Raw genomic sequence first — 20180 nt, forward strand, 5'->3', positions numbered from 1 at the left:
TTAGTATCACCTGAAAAAAATAATTTCCAGTGTTCTATTCTCCGGTAGTGTCGAGGTTCGCGATTCTCTCGCAAGATTCCGCCTTGACGCGCCATCCTTCCATGGCTTGCTCGGTCACTGTATTCTCCCGAACCGTACCAATCATCGCTGACCTCTCTATAGTTCTGCCTATGACATCTGCCTTGCCAGTCTGTCGCCCTATGTCTTCGAAAATCTTCCTCCGATTCAACTTCGCTACTTTCTTCGGTTCGTTGAGTCGGCAGTCCGCTGATCCTACGATTTAGCGTCTCATCCGGGTATTGTCGTTCCGTCCTGGCGACATGCCCTGCCTGTAGCTGAACTGATCTTCTCCTCTCCGGCTCGTTGTTACCGTGTTCTGATCCGGTTGCATTCATTCTAGGATATATATTATTGGCTGCTTCCATCTTACACTGGATTAACTGCGATTCGAGTTGGTTGATGCGTTTCAGGAGTTCTTCAATCGACGGTTGCACCGCTGTCGACTCACTATTTTGCCGATTTGTAGTTTTAGCCGGTGTCTGGTTGGTTTTCTGGATCGCTCCAAAGCTTTTATCCAGTGTTAATTCCCGGTTAAAGCCTTTAGGGTTCTCCAGGTCAGCCTCAAGTTCTTGTTTGTCCTCACCTCCTACGGCTTCGCTCTCATTCCCGTCATATTCGGGGAGTGTTTGAAGCTTATTGGTAGCTTTCTGAAGCAATTCATGAATGTACTTCAGAAGCTCTTGGCGCGCTCTTTCTCCACTCTCGTTTGTAGCCTCACCTCGATGTACCCGCAAATCATAGTGTCTAAGACGAGACACCAACTTGGGACTCGATCCATCCTGCAGCGACACATCTATTTGGTGTAGCCGACTCCTAATGACGTCAATTTCCTGCTCGAATCTGTATGGGGGGCGATACTCCCTTCCCTCCTTCTGGTCTTCCTGGAATAGTCGTCGTAATAACCGTAGTTTTGACGACGTGTCTTTTTGCCGCTCCTCTAACTGATTCCGAAGCAATAGTTCGTAATCCACTTCTTCATTCGACAAGTGTTCCGCATATGGAAATTTCAAAGCCATTTTCAAATGTTAAATTCAACAATCAGTAATTCAAATCAAGTTCACTCACCAACTTCACTGCCTTATTTTTATTAAGTTAAAAAAATTAATGTGTACCAATAAATTTAAGGTTATCATAGAAGAATATATGTACAGAAACTAGAAATAATAAATTTTTGTAACTTAAGTATATTCAGGACGCATGTACAAATATAAAAAAACAGAAGAATAAACGTTATAAAAATGCCCAATTTTGTTTTTGATTTCAACAAATCCGAAAAAAAATTACCCGAAATCGTTATGTATTTTTTGAGAAAATGCAGTTCCCAAAAACACAACTAAAAAAATTCCAACACTAGATTAACTCAAGATGCAAATTGCATTACATGAGTCCGCAAAATTTTAGCCTTTTTAAAGTTGGATGCCAAAATGTGATGCGCGCAACAGGAAAAAAATTACCCCAAAATTTACGTTGGGCGCCAAAATGTGATGCGCGCAACAGGAAAAAAATTACCCCAAAATTTACGTTGGGCGCCAAAATGTAATGCGCGCAACAGGAAAAAAATTACCCCAAAATTTACGTTGGGCGCCAAAATGTAGCGGGCCAAATGGCCGTTTACGGTTTCCGTCTACCAAAACGCTCCTCAGGACGTTTTAAACGAGTAGCTTTAGCGCCACCCCCGAAGAGGACCACTCGTCAGGTTAGAATTGCCCAGCATGAAACCTAACCTCAGGGCAGGTTATAGAAATTGATCCCGAAATGGCGCAAAGGAACGGTAGGTAAACACAAAATGTGAAAAGATGCACTCCGTTTCGCGTATAGATGGAGCCACTACTATGTTTAGCAAAGACGCAAGAGAAATGATCGTTATACCAACTCGAAAGCTCATGCACTAAAAAAACGATCAGTTATCATCACAGGCAGAACTCAGTCGAACACTCTTTCCCTCTCGCTTCGTAAGTAGTAGTGGGGACTAATTCCCGATAGCCCATCGGAGTAAAACAAACACAAAGAAAATTCAAATCTACGGAAACGACGCGAAACGTGAGAAATCTTCTCGAACCAAATTCACTACATGGGAAAGCTAATCAACATAAAAAATACAAACATTTCAGGTAACACTAACTAACAGGAAAACATTTTATTGGACGGATTAAAATACGGCATTTTATTCTTAACCTAGGTTTCATATATTCATTAAGCTTTACATTTTTCGTGTTCCTTCCCTTTCTAGCTTTCCCCTTTCCTGTCTACCTATGTGCGGTCAAAATTTCCTGCTAGCGGATAAAGCTGCGCTGAGCAGTACAAATGCGCGCTCGGCTTTAGCTTTCGAGCGGCAAAGAAAGCTTTCGAAGGTTTAAGTGTTGTGTGTGTATGGATCTACGTGCACGGATCAATGATCTATTTTTACTCACATGTGTTATTTCTGGAACAGCGTCGATCTAGTAGAGCTGCATCTCAGCTGGGTGCCGACTGGTATTGCGGCTTCGGCACCGACTTCCTATCGCAAACCTATTCAGCGATGGTGACGAACGGCGTCTAAAATGGCGTCGCAATGATGACGCTATTTAGGCCTTTGCCTACCGGGTGTTGAATTCGGCCAACTTTTCGGCGATGAAGATGGCCGTCGCTCTAACGAAGCGCGTTGATGATTTGCTGCTTCCTTCCGACCTTTTGCCAAAAGCGTCGGGAACTTTCGAAGCCGGAACGTGGGGTCAGCAGGGTGGTAAACGAGACGGGCGGCGTGCCGAGCGTATGCGTCGCTAGAACACGGATGGCGAAAAATCTCCAAACTTCTTTTCACACACAAGTTCGCACGAAATGTAGCGAATTCAAATTTGTATTTCTGACCGCACAATTCACTGACCGCACTAGCTATGCCTTTTAAAACACACCGCGATACTAAAAAAGAACTTCACACTGCTGCCTCTTCCACGATCAGGATCGAAATGCACGAGTTGCAGTTCTGTAGATCCTCAGATAGGCGTCAAGTGATTCGAGTATTCGTAGTCGGAAGTACGTATTTTTACAAATACTACTCTTTCGACAACCATTTCTCTCGCTTGAATTTTAAGAATACTCTTTCCTCTTAACACATTCGTATCTATCCATTTCATTCTAATGCGCATTTGGGTTTCGGTGAGACGGAATATTTTGAAAGTTCATCCGAAATAGGCTAAAATTGCATGCAAGGGAATATTTGTACACAAGCGTCTGAATATTTCTTGATGTGATGCGTTTTGGCATAGTGAGCGTAGTGAACGAATAATGACAAAAATTACGAAAAAGGTGAACATGCTACAATGTTCAGGTGGGGTTCAGGCTTCAGGGTCATTAACCCGACATCCTCCAATGCCCTTTTCCCATCATTATTAATTCTGTTCGCCTAGTAATTCGGTGATATGCCTGCTTCACAGTGAAGCAAAATTTTGCGAGATCGTAGCCATCTGCTGCCATCTCCTCGAATGTTGCATTCCACATGAATCGATTTACCCCTCGTTTCTTCACCTTTGGTACAAGAAAATCTGCTTTCGAACGGATGTGGGACCACAAAACCAGATAACAGTTTCAACCTTACTATCTACAACAACAACAACAACAACATCACCACCATCCACGCTGGCATCTGATTGAGAGGTGTGCTGTTCGTGTCGGAAGATCCTGAACCTGCTCACCTCGATGAGTAGTACGAACATTAACATTGAGAGGGAAAAAACAACAAGATGCTTCGTAACCCTTCATCCTCCCCAGTCAGCCAGACAACCAACCAACCCTTAGGGGCAAGTTGTGATCGTGGAAGGCGGCCGGATCGCGGCTTATTCGACTGTCGTGTTTCACGTGTGTTTATGCAGAAACCAGTTTGACTGACCACAATTTCATTCATAAAAATTAGTTGGAAATAAGGCTACAATTGTCCTGCGGCGGGCACGGCCCGGTTCAGTCCGGGGCGCCCGGACTTGAAGAACAACCGCGTGGAGCCAAGAGTCGGCGCGACACGACGACGTGATCACCGTTGGAAATTGATTCAATTATTGATTCTGTTTTCTTTCGCTCTCTCTATCTCGGAATTACGATTGTGGTTATCGGCTGAAATTCTTCGCAGGTCATAGGTTTTGAATGTGACAGGAAATTCGAAAAAAAATTAATCGGATCCCGCTGCGGTTGAGATATTTCTGGAAAGGTTGCTGCTCTCGTGAAGCTGTGGATAATTGGTTTTCTCCTAAGAATGCGGGGTGTTTACGAGAACCAGTTCCAACAGGCACCCAGCACTGTTGGAGCACTACTTAGAAGCTTAATTTATGACGGCGTTGACATTTCGCTAAATGTTGCACGGTACTGAAATGGTCATTTCAGCCAAGACTGGATCGTTCAGGGATCGTTACAAAAGAGAGGGCATGCTTAAACTCCTGAATAATGGCATGCTTGATATGGAAATCGTTGCTATAGTTGGGAGCCGTTGCATGTGATACGATCGTTAAACGTTTACATGCGAGTTATTGTAATATTTTTTCATACAATTAAACGCAGCTGCTGCAATGGCTGCGCAAAGATCCTGAATGGAAGATAAGATGCAGGCAAAACTAGACACCCACCTGAGAGGTGGTATGAAGGGGTATGGAACGGTTATGTTTGACAAATTTAACAGTAACAGGATCCTACCATACTTCAAATTACCCGGCAAAAGTCTTTCCAAAAAAAAACATAAATTATTCAACAGATTGTAAACAAATGAACAATAAAACAATAAACGATAAACCCGAAAATCGACCACAATATGGCACTTGTTTTTCTCCTGGTTAAAAATTAATGCCCAACGCTTGAAGATGCGCTTTTTCCCATCGGTTCTTGGTTCGTGTTTGTGTACAAATAAATATGTACGCGTAGCAGAGCAACAAAATGCTGTTGCTGATGCACTTTACAAATAAATACAAGCCGCTACACCGCGCAGGACCCATCTTGGAAGTTACGCACTGTAAACACCGGTATCTACCCAGGAGCGAACAAGCGAGCGCGCGAAGAACATCGTCTCACTCGGAACGGGCCAGCAGTGCGGAGAAAAAACCCAAGCAAGCCGTTTTGTTCAACAACAATGTCGGACGGATGATGGTTGCACCCCTCTGCCCCTGCTAGTAGGTATGGGTGGAATCGCGGGGAGTTGTGCTCCCGAACGGCAATTATGTTCAATTGTGCGTGGTTGGCCGGGGTCAACAGAATTCTTTATGGTGGTGCAGTGGATGGTGGATGCATGGTCTTTTGAGAATTTAAAAGTCAACATACCATTTTGTTTTGATAGGTGAAGGATCATTCTTTGGATTGCAAATATCGGATTATTTACTCGATTTATAATTTTTTCCAGGCGTTTGGGAAATTACTAGATTTAGGTGATATATTGAACAACCAGAATAAAGGTGGCGTGATCTCAGTTGCCAAAGTTTTTATAAAAGCAGGTGGAATTCCACCAGGCCCAGAACCTCTAACGGCAGATCATTAAGAGCAGACAAGATATCTTGAACATTAACGTGACTGACACTAACATCCCTTGAATAATCAGAAAAATAAGAAAAATATTCAGAGTCACGATCATTATCCGAATAGTTAGAATAAGTTTCTCGAAAAAATGTTGCAAAGAGATTGCGAATATCTTTTGAAGATTAACCCGTTTTTCCATCGAAAGGCATTTTTTATGGAAAGTTGCATGAATTCATGTTAGTTTTGATGTAATTAAAAAAGTTTTTGGGTAGTTAATGCTACAGAAGTAGCCAAAGTTAATTGGTCCAAGTTATCCTGATTCTTATAATTCCTGTAAATTTTGTGAGCCTTTCCTTACGATTTTTTCAAATTAATGATTTTCTTTGTCGAACTCAACTGTATTTTTGGATGCATGATTTTGCCGCTTTTTCGTGAGTGGAACTTCTTCCTGTATTATTTGCCACAAAATATTACAGAAGACTTATACACTGCACATTCAAATTTCTCTTGATTCATTAAAAGGCACTGCCAATTTGCGCTGCGATAACCGAAGACTTCCTTCAAATCACTGTGAATGGAATTTTTATTCTAGTGGACAAAACCAGAGAACTCTATTTCTGTGTGAAATGTTTCATTTTTCCATAAGGTAGAATGAGATTAAGCAACACAGAATTTCTTCTTGATTTTTATATGGTTTATTTGATTAAGTTCTAACAGTGCAATTTTATCAAACATATTGTAATGATTCGTACCCATCAACGAAAGGAAGTAGAAAACTCTCATTTTCAGAGTCAGGAATAAAATATAAGTTGCACTGATTAAAATCACCATATATATGAATTTTAAATTCTCTAGAAAATTAAAGATAATTGCTTCAGCTGCTTGAAAGGAAATTTCATATATCGATTTGCAACCTAGATCCGGTAAAAATACACTGAGACAAAAATGTGGATTTCATTAGCGATATGTGGGTTAAACCCATACATGTTAAAATTCTTTGAATTTTAATGAAACAATAAGTTCAGAATTAAATACAAACGGAACTGCGATGAGAACTCCTCCACCTGATATTCTTTGGGTTAATCGTAAATCAAGATCATCTATAAAACATTATAGTCACTTCCAAAAACCTCTTCTTTTTTATGTCCTCATTTCTACTTGATTCGGTACCTAGACTTATCGAAAATGAGGAGCAAGGTATATTCTTGGATGTCGTTCATCTTTACTGCGCTCTTCATGTTATTCAAAGTAGACAGTAAACCAAAATTCCAGTGGCTTTCGAAGAAGTTGGTTGTGATTCGTTATGGCCACCAGAATCCGAATATATTGGCTCAAATTGCACGTTCCCCATAGGTAGTCGGGAATTTATGCATTGCCGTGTCTTCTCATCATTGCCTGAGCGGAAGAAAAGCAGAAGGAGGAGGGAGAAAGTAGCATTGGAAGGGTGGGGAAAATAACAGCACAAAAACAAAGAGCAGGTAAATTAAACTCACAAGTTGTTCAAATCGCCTGCGAGTAAGCCTGAAGCTCAATACCACATTGAATAATAAACTTTATTAAGTCTTTGAGCTTTAGTCGTCAAACCACGTCTATGTAAGGACGCCCGAAAACTAGAAATCGCAATTGCACTACTGCTAGGCAGTTGCATGTCAGATGATATAAGGTCCCGTAGTTGGATTCACAAAGATCACATGAAAATGACTCAGCACGCTGAATATTTGCCATGTGACAATTGAGTTTGCAGTGGCTGGTTAAAGCCCTGGTCAGCATGCTGCAGTAGAATTTTGCAAAATGTAGGAGATTTTTAGAAATCAATGGACACGGTTCTTCTAGAAACGCCTTTGTTTGACGACACATTTGTAGATTTTTCCAATAATTTTGGTGCTCGCACGAAGCCCAGGACCGTATTTTTTCTCTTATCCAACTTGTCGAAATTGGCACAGCGGGCTCAAGACCAACAAAGTCAGCCGCTGCACCTACCCTGGCCAATTCGTCAGCCCATTCATTTCAGGTAATACCGGAATATTCAGGGACCCAGACAAGGCGGATATTGTTCACAATGCTTAGTTCTTGGATTTGGGATAGACCAGCGATCACAAACTGACTAATTCCACGAAGATCCGTCCGAAAATCTTTACAAAAGCGTAAAAGTTTTTAAATGTGGCACTTTAGAAAGAAAAATTGTTCGATTACCGTGCAAGATTTTAGAAATTAATGCACGTAGCAACATCTACGCCCTTGTTCTTGTTCTTGTTCTTGTATAAAAATATTACAAATGCCAGAGAAAATCACGGAGATTCATAAATCGAACTTAACGGCAAAATTTCATTCGAATCGGCAATGGTCAATATTTCCAGGAAAAGGATAATTTATTAGTTATAGAACCAAATGAAGAGGACTCAAAAAATCTATCAAAAAACAACCGATAAACGGTCAAAACTTTTGCTTCCATATTTTGACAGTTACGTGTCGATTAAAAAATGTGTCATTTTAGTAATGGTCTTCTAAAAAGCAATGTTTGCCTAAATGTTAACAAAGTTTGATAGCTACTCACATTGAATATCCTCAGTGTTAAGAAATTCAGACATAACATATGAAAACTATATGAGGTATTCCAAAAATAAGCAAGAGGAATGCGTTTCGTTTTAGGGTACACATAATTATGGAGTATGTTCCAACAAATAGTCTAGACAACGTTCAAATAATGGACGTTTAATCCGCCCTACTCCATCATTCCTTCTTCTTAACGGAGGCGCTCTTCATTTTCAAACAACGTCTTGTAACTATGAAGGTCGGATTACACGATTAGCGTAAGCCCATTACATCGCGAGCAGCTCACCTGAGTTCAAACTCCCACCACAATACATAGCCTAGTTTTTGGTTTTCAAGTGAAACTAAATAGGAAAATAGTCAAATAACCAGTAGCAGTGAACTTTGAAAGACTCAAATGAAGACGGCAGCAGAAGTCGACTAATATACTGGCGTTATGCTTACAGTGAATGCCTTGCAGTTGCACTTTCAAATTGACATTTTACCGCACTATGCAGGATAGTTACACAAACTCCAGTGAAGCTCTCCGGACTTTAAAAAGAGATCTACAAGCCTAAGACAGTCTGAAGTATCTAAGAAAATTCCTAAAAGACCAGCAATTCTAAAACTTGTAAGATGAACACACGTAGAAGAAGCTGGCAAACTTCATAACGATTTTCGAACTTCCAAATAGCTTATCAACCTTAACGATAGTCTTACGAATTTCTTGCAAACTCTTTAATTTAAAAAGTTCGCCCAGATAAGCTTAGGATTATGGTTTCCACTTTAAACCTAGCAAACGAAATCGCTGCAAAGAAAGATCCTTACGAAGGAGTACCGTGTCTATGTACCCGACCGCAAAGTTGAGATAAATGGCGAAGTCGCCGCTGTTTTAAAGACCCCCTACTTTAACTAGTAAAGATGCAAGCGATTATCTATAGAACCAGTCACAACCCAAGTAACAATTGAGGTTTTAAGGTAAATTGATAGCCACTCATAAAACTTAGATCGCACTTGTAGCTTGCTATAGAACTTCAATTGTTACTTGGGAAAGGACGGGACAAAATAACATTCAGGCTTGTGTCGGGTGACTTTCGCTGGATCTGTTTTGTCAAGCTACGTCCTATTTAAATTAATTTGTCTACCTGTTAACCTTTTTGTACCGTGGGGCATGAGTTGCACTTAATACAAAGAATTGGATCACACAGCAACCTAATGTAGCAACAAGACTCGATGTGGCTGTTGGTCGTAAACCACTAATTCGTACTTAATCACTAGACTGCCCAGAAAATAATGAATCTTTGAAAACTCAACCGTCCCACCCCTGAGTCCATTTCTAGTCCCACCAGGAGTATTTGCTCCAAATTTGAAGCAAATCGGACAAGTCTAGCTACCGGACCAATGTGCCTGAAATTTGCATGGGATTTTTCGACAATCAGCGACTAGGGATCGACTCAGCGGTGGTCCGATAGGAGTTGTTTTTTCTTGTCACTCTATTTTTCTCTTGACTCATAGGGTGGAAATGCTGAAGAATATTCCTTCTGTGGCGAGATTGGAGCTTTCGAAAAGTTCCGCATACAGACAGCCCGAGAAGACATTGAAGTACTCTTGTAATGGGCACTCTACGCAATCTTTTCCAGAAGTGCTAAATAGAGCAACGCCACCGATCATGACAAACTCTCATGCTCCCTTGGGTCGGCTCAGGTAGAGTGTGATTCTAACGATCATGAGACAGGACATCTTTTTTGTGCCTAGAAGCTATAGGAAGCGAAAATATTTTCTCACCTGAGATTCTTCTTAAAGGCAAAAATATTTCTCTCGAGGAATCACCATATATACCAGAGCGAGGAATCACCGCCACAAAGCTGAAGCGAATATTTTGGAAATTTGAGGGCAAACAAGGAGTTTTCATCTCTTCCAGGGATACCAAAAACCCCAAGTATGTCAACAATTTAGTCAGAGATTCATTTTAGTGTTCTACTGTCGAAAATCTATGATACCGTGGACTTCAAATTTACAACATTCGACGTTTTGATCCCCCTTTGATAGTTTTCCCTTACAAAAAAGTCTGCCCCGGACTCTGTACCGGCATACAAAACCTACCACATCGTGTCCTTTGCGATACCGCGAACGAATCACCGTTCTCACTTGTTCTTTTGTCACGCCACACCCCGGGACTAGACAGAATCGAACTCAACTTTTTGGGCAATCTGCCAGATTCCGCGAAAAGACGTTTGTTGAATTTAATGAAAGTTCCACGTGAGTAACATTGTCCCTCGAAACTGAAGGCAATTAAAGTGATTGCCATTCGAAAACCGGACACACCCTTCGATCACAGCTCGTATCGGTCGATTACAATGATTTCCGAAGTTGTTCGTGAAAACGATCTTGTTCCAATTCGACAATTGTGTCCAAGTACATGGCTTATGGTCAAGTATTTGTTTTGGCTTCGCCAAAGGCAAAAGACCGGACAACTGCCTTCCGTAACTTTCAACGAATAGTCAAATGGCTTATACTAACAAAGTTCAGATAGCATCAGTCTTCTCGGATATTAGGGATAGTTTTGACTCAGTTTCTGTTACCAACCTTTCAGAAGTGCTGCTAACTTTTAGCCAAATTTGTTATTCTTGTGTAAAGGAAAACATTGACAAATGTCTTGTCAGTTCCTGCAAGGTAAGGCAACTAGCAGATGACGTTATAGGACCCAAAGTTATCGATCTTCTAGGGCCATTACAAGATATATTGAACTATGCGTCTACTCGGTCTCCTGCGCGCTCGTAATTGCAAATTTCAAGACTTATTGAGCATAATTTGCAGACCCGATTGATGTCCTTCGACTACATAGCACAGAACATCAATTCTTCTTCGTATAATCCCGTTTGAGTTCTTTTCTGATATATTTTTAATTTAACTGTATTCTTCGAGATATGCATAAAAGAATAGCTGCAAGTGATCACAAAACTTGTTCATAGTGCTTTTTCTTTTTTTTTTCCTTTTTTATTTCGACTATATGCAGTCACATTTCCTTTTTTAGATTTTAACGACATTAAATTAGCTAGAGATTACTGGGTAGGGAAAGTTATAAAAAATTTAGAACCATAGTACTCAAGTGAGAACAAGGATAGAGATACAGATCGGAAAAGTAGAAGTGGCAGGCTCATTAGAACAGGCTTAATATCTTTCGGACTTAACTTTTGTCTTCTGTTGATGAGGGTCGAGCTTAGGTAGCATAACTACGAATCACTAAAGTACACCAACATGCCTCCTGGTAAAGACAGACTTGTCCCTCTTTACCGCGAGAACCGACAGTAATAATAAAAAAATTGATAAGTCGACTATACTAAAAAAGTTCTACACGGATGGATGATAGCTCAGCAGCTCCAGCAGTTTCGTGATTTTCAATGAATATATCACCGTTTCATTCAATTGCAAGGATCTTGCTTTAGTTTACGTTGAAGAATTAGCTGCTGCTCAGTATAGCCTTCATTGACACCTCGCCCACAGATCATTACTTCATCATTTCTTACGGCCTTAACTCCATTGAAGATATCCATTCGGCGAAACCTACGGAGCGATTCCCGAGTTTTCTTGGTAAAATGCGTAACGCCAGGTATGATTTACTTGGAAAATTATTCCATATATCCTTGGTTTAAGTCCCGCCGCATTGCTCCATTCCGGGCAATGAGAAAACGGACTGCAAAGAAAAACCCTTTTTTGTTTAATGATTTTTTCGGTATTTTTAGTCCGAGCAAGCTAGAAAGTTGGCAGACCTCATAGGGGAATGGTGAGCTTTGTCCCTAGCTACACGCTATTATCCTGAAATATCGTCGAAATTTAGATTTAAAGGGATGTATGTGGGTTGGGGTTTCGATCGTGTGATGTCCTGAATCATGTCTACACGTTGAATGTGCATCTTCGGTGAATGGGACATGTGGGCATTGGTATCGGTTTCAAAAAATCGATTTTTTTTCTTTGTTTATTTTCAATCTATATGTATCTAAGAATACGCTACAGAAAGGATTTTTTGAAAATCATATTGCTTGGCATGTTTCTGGGAACCGAAAGGTTTCTGAGATACTAAGCGCGGCGGTCCCACGATGGCGCTTATCTATTGAAAAAACCATTGTTTAGAGAATTCACCGGTGCATTCTTTACTGTTTATGTATAATATATTATCGTACGGAAGAGAGAATGCGTTGGACATGTTGAGGAGCGTATGGGAACGAGATTACGAAAACTGAAGAAAGAAGTCAAAGGTATCTGTGGGAAAGGAAAAGGAAAATGAGTGACAAATCAATCGGTCAGCTAACAAAATTTTATGGTCTGGCGACTCGGAGAAACTTAAATTCTTTAGAACATATGCGAAATGCAATCTGGGCTTCCCTCGAACATTGCTCGTCATCGAACGAAAATCCCCAACACAGAAAGTGTTCACCCGGCGAGGATAGTTGGTGCAAGTGGCGTAAAGCTGAAGTAAAAAGAACTTTAGAAACTTTCGAACATGTTAGGATCTACGAAAGTCTATCATCTAATGATTTATTCGAAAGATGCTTAGGAGCTCACACCCAAAATATCAATGAGTCTCTCAATAGTGGAATCTGTTCCTTAGAGCCTGTTCTTGATTACCTTGCCATCCTTTGTATGAATGCCAGCTCCATTGCCATAAATTTTCTTGTTTATTTCGGTACGATGATGATAACCTCTTTGACCAACACGAGCAACGGTGAAAGCTACACGTGATGGATGCCAAGCTCCAATGCAAGTAACTTTGCGGAGATCTTTGTGTGTTTTACGGGTCAATTTCTTGGTGTGCCAACGGCTAGTGACACCCTTGAATCCCTTACCCTTGGTTACAGCAACACAATCGATCATTTCATCCTTAGCGAAAACCTGCGAAACTGGGACTGGTTTTTTCAGATACTCCTTAACCCAATTGACTTTATCTTCAATGGTTCCTCCGTTAATCTGGATCTCAATGATATGAGCCTTTTTCTGGACTTGCTTGATAAGACGAATCTGGGAATGAGCAATGACCCGGATGAATTTACAATATCGGATCATTTTCTTGAAGTTTTCGTCGATCGACATCTTTCCTAAATCATAGGTCCACTTCTTGGAAGCCTTGATGAAAGCCTTCTTCTTGCTCGCATGCCAGTTCTTGTAGAAGCGACAACATTCTTCCGACAGATGTTGGGCCCATACATTACACAAAGCACGTGGTCCGAACGGAGTCTCGATGTAACCAACGGCTCCAACAATCGCAATTGGAGGCGCTTCCAAAATGGTAACCGCTTCAATAACGTCTTTCTTGTTGATCTTTGATCCAGGACGATCCGCTTCCCGCACAATGTGCGTCATGCCGGCTTTATAAGCCAGAAAGGCAGTCAGATGCACAGGTTTAGATGCATTATCTTGCTTTTTCCAACCAACGGCAGCATCAATCACTGGTTTATTTCTTTGAAAATGGCGGCGACCCACGCTTGCGCTAATGGCGTCTTCCCGCGGACACACTTCACAAAATGGCGGCGACCAACACTTGCATTAATGGCGTTTACCCGCGAACACACTTCACAAATGGCGGCGACCCACAGCTTCCACTAATGGCGTCTTCGCGCAGGCACGATTCACAATTATAGCGACTCACAGCTTGCACTAGTGGCGTCGTCCCACGAGTTCACTTCACAAAATTTGTGGTATTTGGTTTAAAACAGCGGCGACCCACAGCTTGCACTGATAGCGTCTACCAGCGAGTTCACTTTTACAAACGGATCCACACAGAACTTTCCGGAACTACTTTCCACGACTTCACTTCACTAACATCCGGATCGGTAGGACCAATTTATGTTCGCACAGTGGACTGTATACACGCATCCGAGACAATTTCTGTAGAATTCTGGGCGGACACTTGAACCGAAAGAAGCACTAGCACTTAATAAAAACTTCAAGGTACTTTTCTCATTTATTTACTTAACTTTTGATCTGTACATGTTGAAAGCTAGAATTGAACTGATGCCTTCTGCTCTATTTAACACAAAAAAGGACGCCATCAATCGTGCGCGTAAAATTCGCGCGCTTGTTTTGACCACCAAGGGGTTGTCGCGTTGCTGTCATGATTACAGTAGACACTTTAAAAGCGATTTCCCGAAAGTAGTGTTTTTAAGCGGTCAAGTAAGACTTTTCATAGGAGTACTAGTCCGATTTCTATAATTTTTTTCTCCAACTATTCAGAAAATATACCGCTATGTTTGGTCGAGAGGGATTTGCAAAATGTCAAGTTATTCCATTTTTATGGTCCTTAATAGGCCAAAAAATAACGTAAATATTGGAAATTTTCACAAATCGTTGCATAACTTTTACAAATTATAGAACAAAAGAAATCCTTCTCGTCTAAACATAGCCAACGTGACTATGATTATAAAAAATATAAGTTTTTTGATTACAGATTACCCAATTTGCCAAAACTTGTAAAATTGAAAAGTTTAAACATGTTTCTTCAAAATAAAAAAAAAGTTTCAAAATCCATTGAGTAGATGCTTTACAATGTATTCCCAAAAAAGTGCTCATATTTAGGCATCTCGAGTAGAGGACCCCCTTAACTCCGTAGTGCCCAGAGGCCTCGAGTGGTCCTAAAACTGCCCTTTTAATTTAATTATTTGCAATTATTGTACAGGCTACTCGGAGAGAGTGAAGGGTAGCTCCCATAGATGACCGAACAGCCAATTCACAGTATGTTAACCCATTCTGAAAATATGTCTGAATACAAGTTTCGCATCGAGACTTTCAATTCGCAAAACGTATATACTGAGCTACTCCCAGCAAGACACTCTTAAGTAAGGAAATTGAGCTGATCTGTTAGAATTTTTATCGCATCAACTAGTGAACCAAACACGGTTTGAAACGATCACATAACGGGAAACAATTACTCCTTTGTTTACCCGGCGGTAATCCAAGATCATTCTCATGCACATCCTAGCCTAAAGGAGATGTGCAATGCATGCATAAGGGTAGTATCATTATTTCACTCGTCTTCAATCCGACCCTTGCAAAAGAGCATTGCCCGAATGGACATCTGACAGCTACCGCGTAGAATGCGTCCGGGTTATCCAAACCGGGCATCGAACTGCCAACTGATCAAAGATCTCCTTTATGTTGTTGGCACCAGTCGGCTCTCTCGATTATGAAAATACTTCATAACCGCATCGTGCTGTACGGGATTTGTTTACTTTTTCCCCAGCGCCCCCAAAAAAATCCACTCGTTCATTCAACCGCCTCGTTCGGTTGATTTATTAAAACATGAAACGATGAGATGAGATCCTTTTGGATTCATCATTACGACGTGTAATTTGTTTCCTCGTTCCAACGTCCAAGAAATTTCTCTAGCAGTAAAGAAATTGTAAACAACCGGTTTTCCCATTTCCGCACGCCACACCGGACAACCATCGATCGGTGGAAAACCGCCCAATTTCTCAAGTAAAGTGTAAATTTCCACCATGTGGGTGGCGTCTCCGATCAACCGCTGCACTAGCGATTGCTGGCTGGCCGGCTGGGAATAGGTTTCTTCCTCATTCCCGATTTCCCACTCGGGTCACCGATTTTCCCATGCCCCGCGCATCTTTCACCAGAACCCATCGTTTCAATTAAAAAACCCGGGATGCTTTATTTACAAACAAACATAAACATTCGGCTGCGAGGCGAGGAGGATTTTATGTGTCTCGCTTGTTTGAACCTTTTATCCTCGCTCGCGATAGGTGAGTGAGGAGCAGCATTTTTTTCCCGCTCGTAAAGCAAAGTGTTTTGTGCGATGCGCTGGAAACACTTGAGAAATCCGTCAACGCCAACGCACCATCGAAGGTATGTCGGATTATGAGTTATGGATTCCATGAATCACAATTTGAGATTCTGGTTCGGGAGGCAATTAAGACCGGGTTGATGATTGAGATCATCTCGCTGTGTTTGTGTGTGCGCTTGTATATAAATATACGCTGAAGGTCTCAATACACTGATTGGAATACTTCGTGACTGTCTAGTTGTTAGGCGACCGTGTTGTGGAATCTCTAATCGATCCGATGATTATTTCATCACCGCTTAACTAATTGCCTACCTGTACCGGTTAGTCAGTCTCCCTAGGTTGCGTTGAATCGTGGCGGATAGTGCATGAGAACGTGAAACAGCAATACAAGCCGGTTAGAGCGAGAGGTTCGGGAAAGGTCGAGTTGCATAATGATTGTTGTTATATTGCAACTGCAAGCACCTTTTAGCTGCATCGGCTATGAGCTGCAGATACTAAATACATACTAGCTTGCGGCTGAACGTGTGCCGTTTGTGGTTGCTCGGTGTTCTACAAGCAGAATGATTATTGGTTTAGATTTTATGTTTTGCTGTTGCCGATGAAAGATTCTGCGTTCCTCCGACCGAACCGAAGATATCATTAGCATGATAGTGTACAGCATGATTTCAAAAATAACTAAAATGATTAAAAAATTGCTTGTAAGGGTCGAGATTAGTTTTGTTATAGATCCAAGGACACTCTTTTTCCGAGAGCTGCACACAATAATGCTACTATTTAGCAAATAAAACCAAAACACGTATAATAATAGTTTACCGGCACCAAGAAACTGCCTTGTATATAGTTCCCGATCGAGATCCAGCACAAATTGTGTAAAAAATAACGGATTCCCTGCGCAGGACGCCCCACGGCAACAAATTATATATTCCAGCGACATTTTGCGCCAAGCAACCTACTCCAACATATATCATCATCTCGGTACGTGTACTCATCCAGCATCCATTCGATTTGCGGAGTACACGTTCAACATCACGCCTCTCCCGGTAGGTACTACACAGGTAATTAATTCCTTCCTCTCCGGTTCGGTCCGATTCGATCCTGAAGCCAATCCCCGTTTCATCCGCATTACAACGATGATCGTCCCGTTCCGTACCTGACGGCACACTGCAGTGGCTACTCCTCATCAACACCGTCGCGTCGTCAACCCCCTCGAAGTCGACCATATCCGAAGACATTAATTCAATTATTACATTCCCGGCCATGATGGCGTAGCACGGCACACGAGAATGCGGGACGACCTACTGGTCACCGTTTTTTCTTCTTCTTCTATGCCGGCCGGAGAGTCGTTGAACTCATACCGCCGCCGATCGCCGCCAGCTGAGTAGCTCAGAAACCGGGAGCAGAATTTAATCCTTCTTTTGTAATTTTGGACAGCCCGCGCATCTTTCGCTCCAAATGTATCAATTTCCATAAATGAGCACCATTTTTCGGAGCGTGCAGCAGAATAAGTCTTAAATTTCCCGGGAAGCAGTGATTTACTGGCCCTTCTTGTTCTGATGTTCGAACGAAACAAAAAAAAAATAAAATAAAAAAAACCGGAGACTTTCGGCATTGTTCGCTTTTGATCTCGGCTGCGCAGCGCAACCCAGCAGAGATCCGAAACGGGGTACTAATTGATATGTTTGAGGAAGTAACAATACTGTTTGTCCGCTTTCTACTTTACGAATGCCGGTGGCAGTTGGAACAATAAGTGAGGGGATTAAGTTGCTTCCGCTGTTACGATCGGAGGCGTTTAGAAGTTGAATGGATTTTCCCTTCATCCCGTAGTTTCCGTTTGACACCTCCCGAGTGAACTTGGATATGGGGGCATGTAGGGTTAGGTGACGCACGCAGTGAGCTGAGGTGATAATTGGGTAGATCATTACCGTGGGTCGTTACCGGGGAGAGGGTGCTTGGGCAATTTAGCTAACCCGCCGGATCGTATTAATGACATACTTAGTTCGGCGTGAGGCGTAAGTTAGTACATTATCACTAAAATTTTAACAAAGTTTTCTTCTTGTGATAGTTGGATTTGAAAAGATTTTCAATTCTGTCGTTAATTGGATCTTTAAGAAAATAATCAAGGGTAGGATTATAGCCTAAGAATGGACACAACATTAATCAAACAAATGGTTTTTTACATGTTTTATAAAAGGAATGTATGGGATTCGCTCAAACTTTGAAAACTTTCTGAGGCTCAAAGGACCGAGTCTCATACACTAATCGACTCATCTCGACAAATTGGGACAATGTCTGCATGTATGTGTGCTTTTTTAAAGTAAGGTTCAGAAAGCTTCAAAAGCCTGGCCTGTAGTGTATTGGCACTGCGTGGGACTCACGACTCACTCCTTGCTCTTGTTTTTCGCCCTTCTTCCCCACGGAACTACATCAAGATATTACTTCGTGAGGGGTCCCGTTGTGCCTTCGTCGCACCTCTTTCTTCAGCTCTACCTCAGAGTCTCACTTGGATCATCAAATGGATCGACCTTTGAGCTTTGATTTAACTCCCAACTCTTCTCTTGCTTCTTGCTGCCATCTATTACGTCACCAATTTAGCTCTCGCCCTGTCGGCCGTTTATATGCTACTTCCATGAGCCATTTAGCTCCTGTTTCCGTGAGACATTCAGTTCCCGGCTTTATAACGATCTGCTCGGATAGTTGCCGACGGTGAACTTACCCTACTCCGACCGATGGTTCCACGACGGAGGAATTTGTACCGACACCGATACGGTGTGAGCTATCCTACTTCGACTGAGAGTTTCCCGGCAGCGGAATTTCTCTCGGTACCGGTGTTTGTTTCGTGAGCAAATTAGCTCTATTTTTTGTCACAATTTAGTTCACGACGGCGAATCTGCCTGGGATTCGGTGATAAGCCTAAGGACACGTTCTCTTAGATGGTGGATAAGAGCGGGAGATCCGAGCGAGTGCTGGTTCTCATCTATAAGAGATGATCAGACTATAATGTAATATCTATTTCATTCTGTAGCTAATATATTTACTTCGTCTACTCAATACTATACAAAATCTATATTCCTCACTTTATAGATCAATTTACTTTGCCTTAACATTATCCATGCATACTAAAAATAATCTATAATTGTGTTCTTCCTTCATCTATCTTTGCTTGACCTATTCTTCCTTTTATTACTATATCTTAAATCAAATTCATACTAACACAATAACTTGCATAATCTCTCATATACACTCATAATCTCTCCCATTCTAAACGTACCAATGCTCGTGACCTTCGCAATAACACAAACCTGGTCAAAAACGCGAACATGCAATTGCAATCATCCACACATAATTACGGCCGCAATCTTTCCAACATTAAAATACTCCGATAATTAAGTGCATGTTATAACACTTCTAAATTTACAAACGCGATCTCAAGCATTAACCCACCGTTCGCGCGATCATGAATAAGTCCCGCCCGGAAGTCTCTACCCTCGATCCTAGCAGCCTAGCCTCATGCCTTCAGTTGGACCAATAAAAAATGACGCTCACATACATTAGACAAAACGTTCGGGCGACATGACCGGGAACTCTAGTGATGTGGGAGAACTCACTTTCTTCTAGCATCTGAACCCGTACACTGAAAATTGAGTATCAGATTCACGGTTCGCGCAATCATTCAAAAGCACGCGAACATCCAAATGGACATACGGTTAAAAAATCGAATTTATACTCGCGAAGTCTCATACACGCGACAAACACGTTAACATACAAATGATTGAGCGTGACCCTACAAACTCCTGAACTCGCGTGGTCATGAATCGGTCACTTCCGGAAGTCTCGGTACCAGCTGTCTAGGTTCATGCATTCAATTGGACCACTTAAAAAAAGAAAGTTCTCAAATCTACTGGACAACACGTTCCATGGCGACATAATCGGACACTCTAGTGATATGGAAGCACCCACTTTCTTCTAGAATCTGAACCGTACACCAAAAATTAAGTATCAGATTCACGGTCTGCGCGCGATCATTCCAGAACACATGCGAATATGCGAAAGGCACACGGTTATGAAATAGAATTTATACACACGAAGTTACATACACGTTAACACACGCGACATACCAACGCATACGCGATCGCACACGTTCACGTACAAATGCTCGTTGCTCTTCACGGTGAAACACGCGATTGCGACATCCCTACGCCTGCACATATCTGAACCGTTCAATGAATATCACATTCAGAATCACGACCCCCTGCAATTGGACTTAAGCTGTGTTTTAGTAGGCGACACTGCCTGCGTCATCTGCAATTGTAGTGAGTGATTCTGACGGGGAGCTCTT

The 20180-nt window shown here is 41.7% G+C and overlaps 1 protein-coding gene across 1 annotated transcript; it reads right to left on the reverse strand.

The window, feature by feature from the left end:
* Positions 1-12660: 12660 nt before the first annotated feature.
* Positions 12661-17076, reverse strand: LOC131679538 (large ribosomal subunit protein uL3-like). Its single transcript, XM_058960278.1, has 2 exons — positions 16798-17076; positions 12661-13470 (listed from the first exon to the last, which is right to left on the reverse strand). Exons 1-2 carry the CDS (start codon positions 17074-17076, stop codon positions 12661-12663), a joined length of 1089 nt encoding a protein of 362 aa, XP_058816261.1.
* Positions 17077-20180: the final 3104 nt, after the last annotated feature.

This window comes from Topomyia yanbarensis, chromosome 2 (genome assembly GCF_030247195.1).
Source record: "Topomyia yanbarensis strain Yona2022 chromosome 2, ASM3024719v1, whole genome shotgun sequence".
NCBI lineage: Eukaryota > Metazoa > Arthropoda > Insecta > Diptera > Culicidae > Topomyia > Topomyia yanbarensis.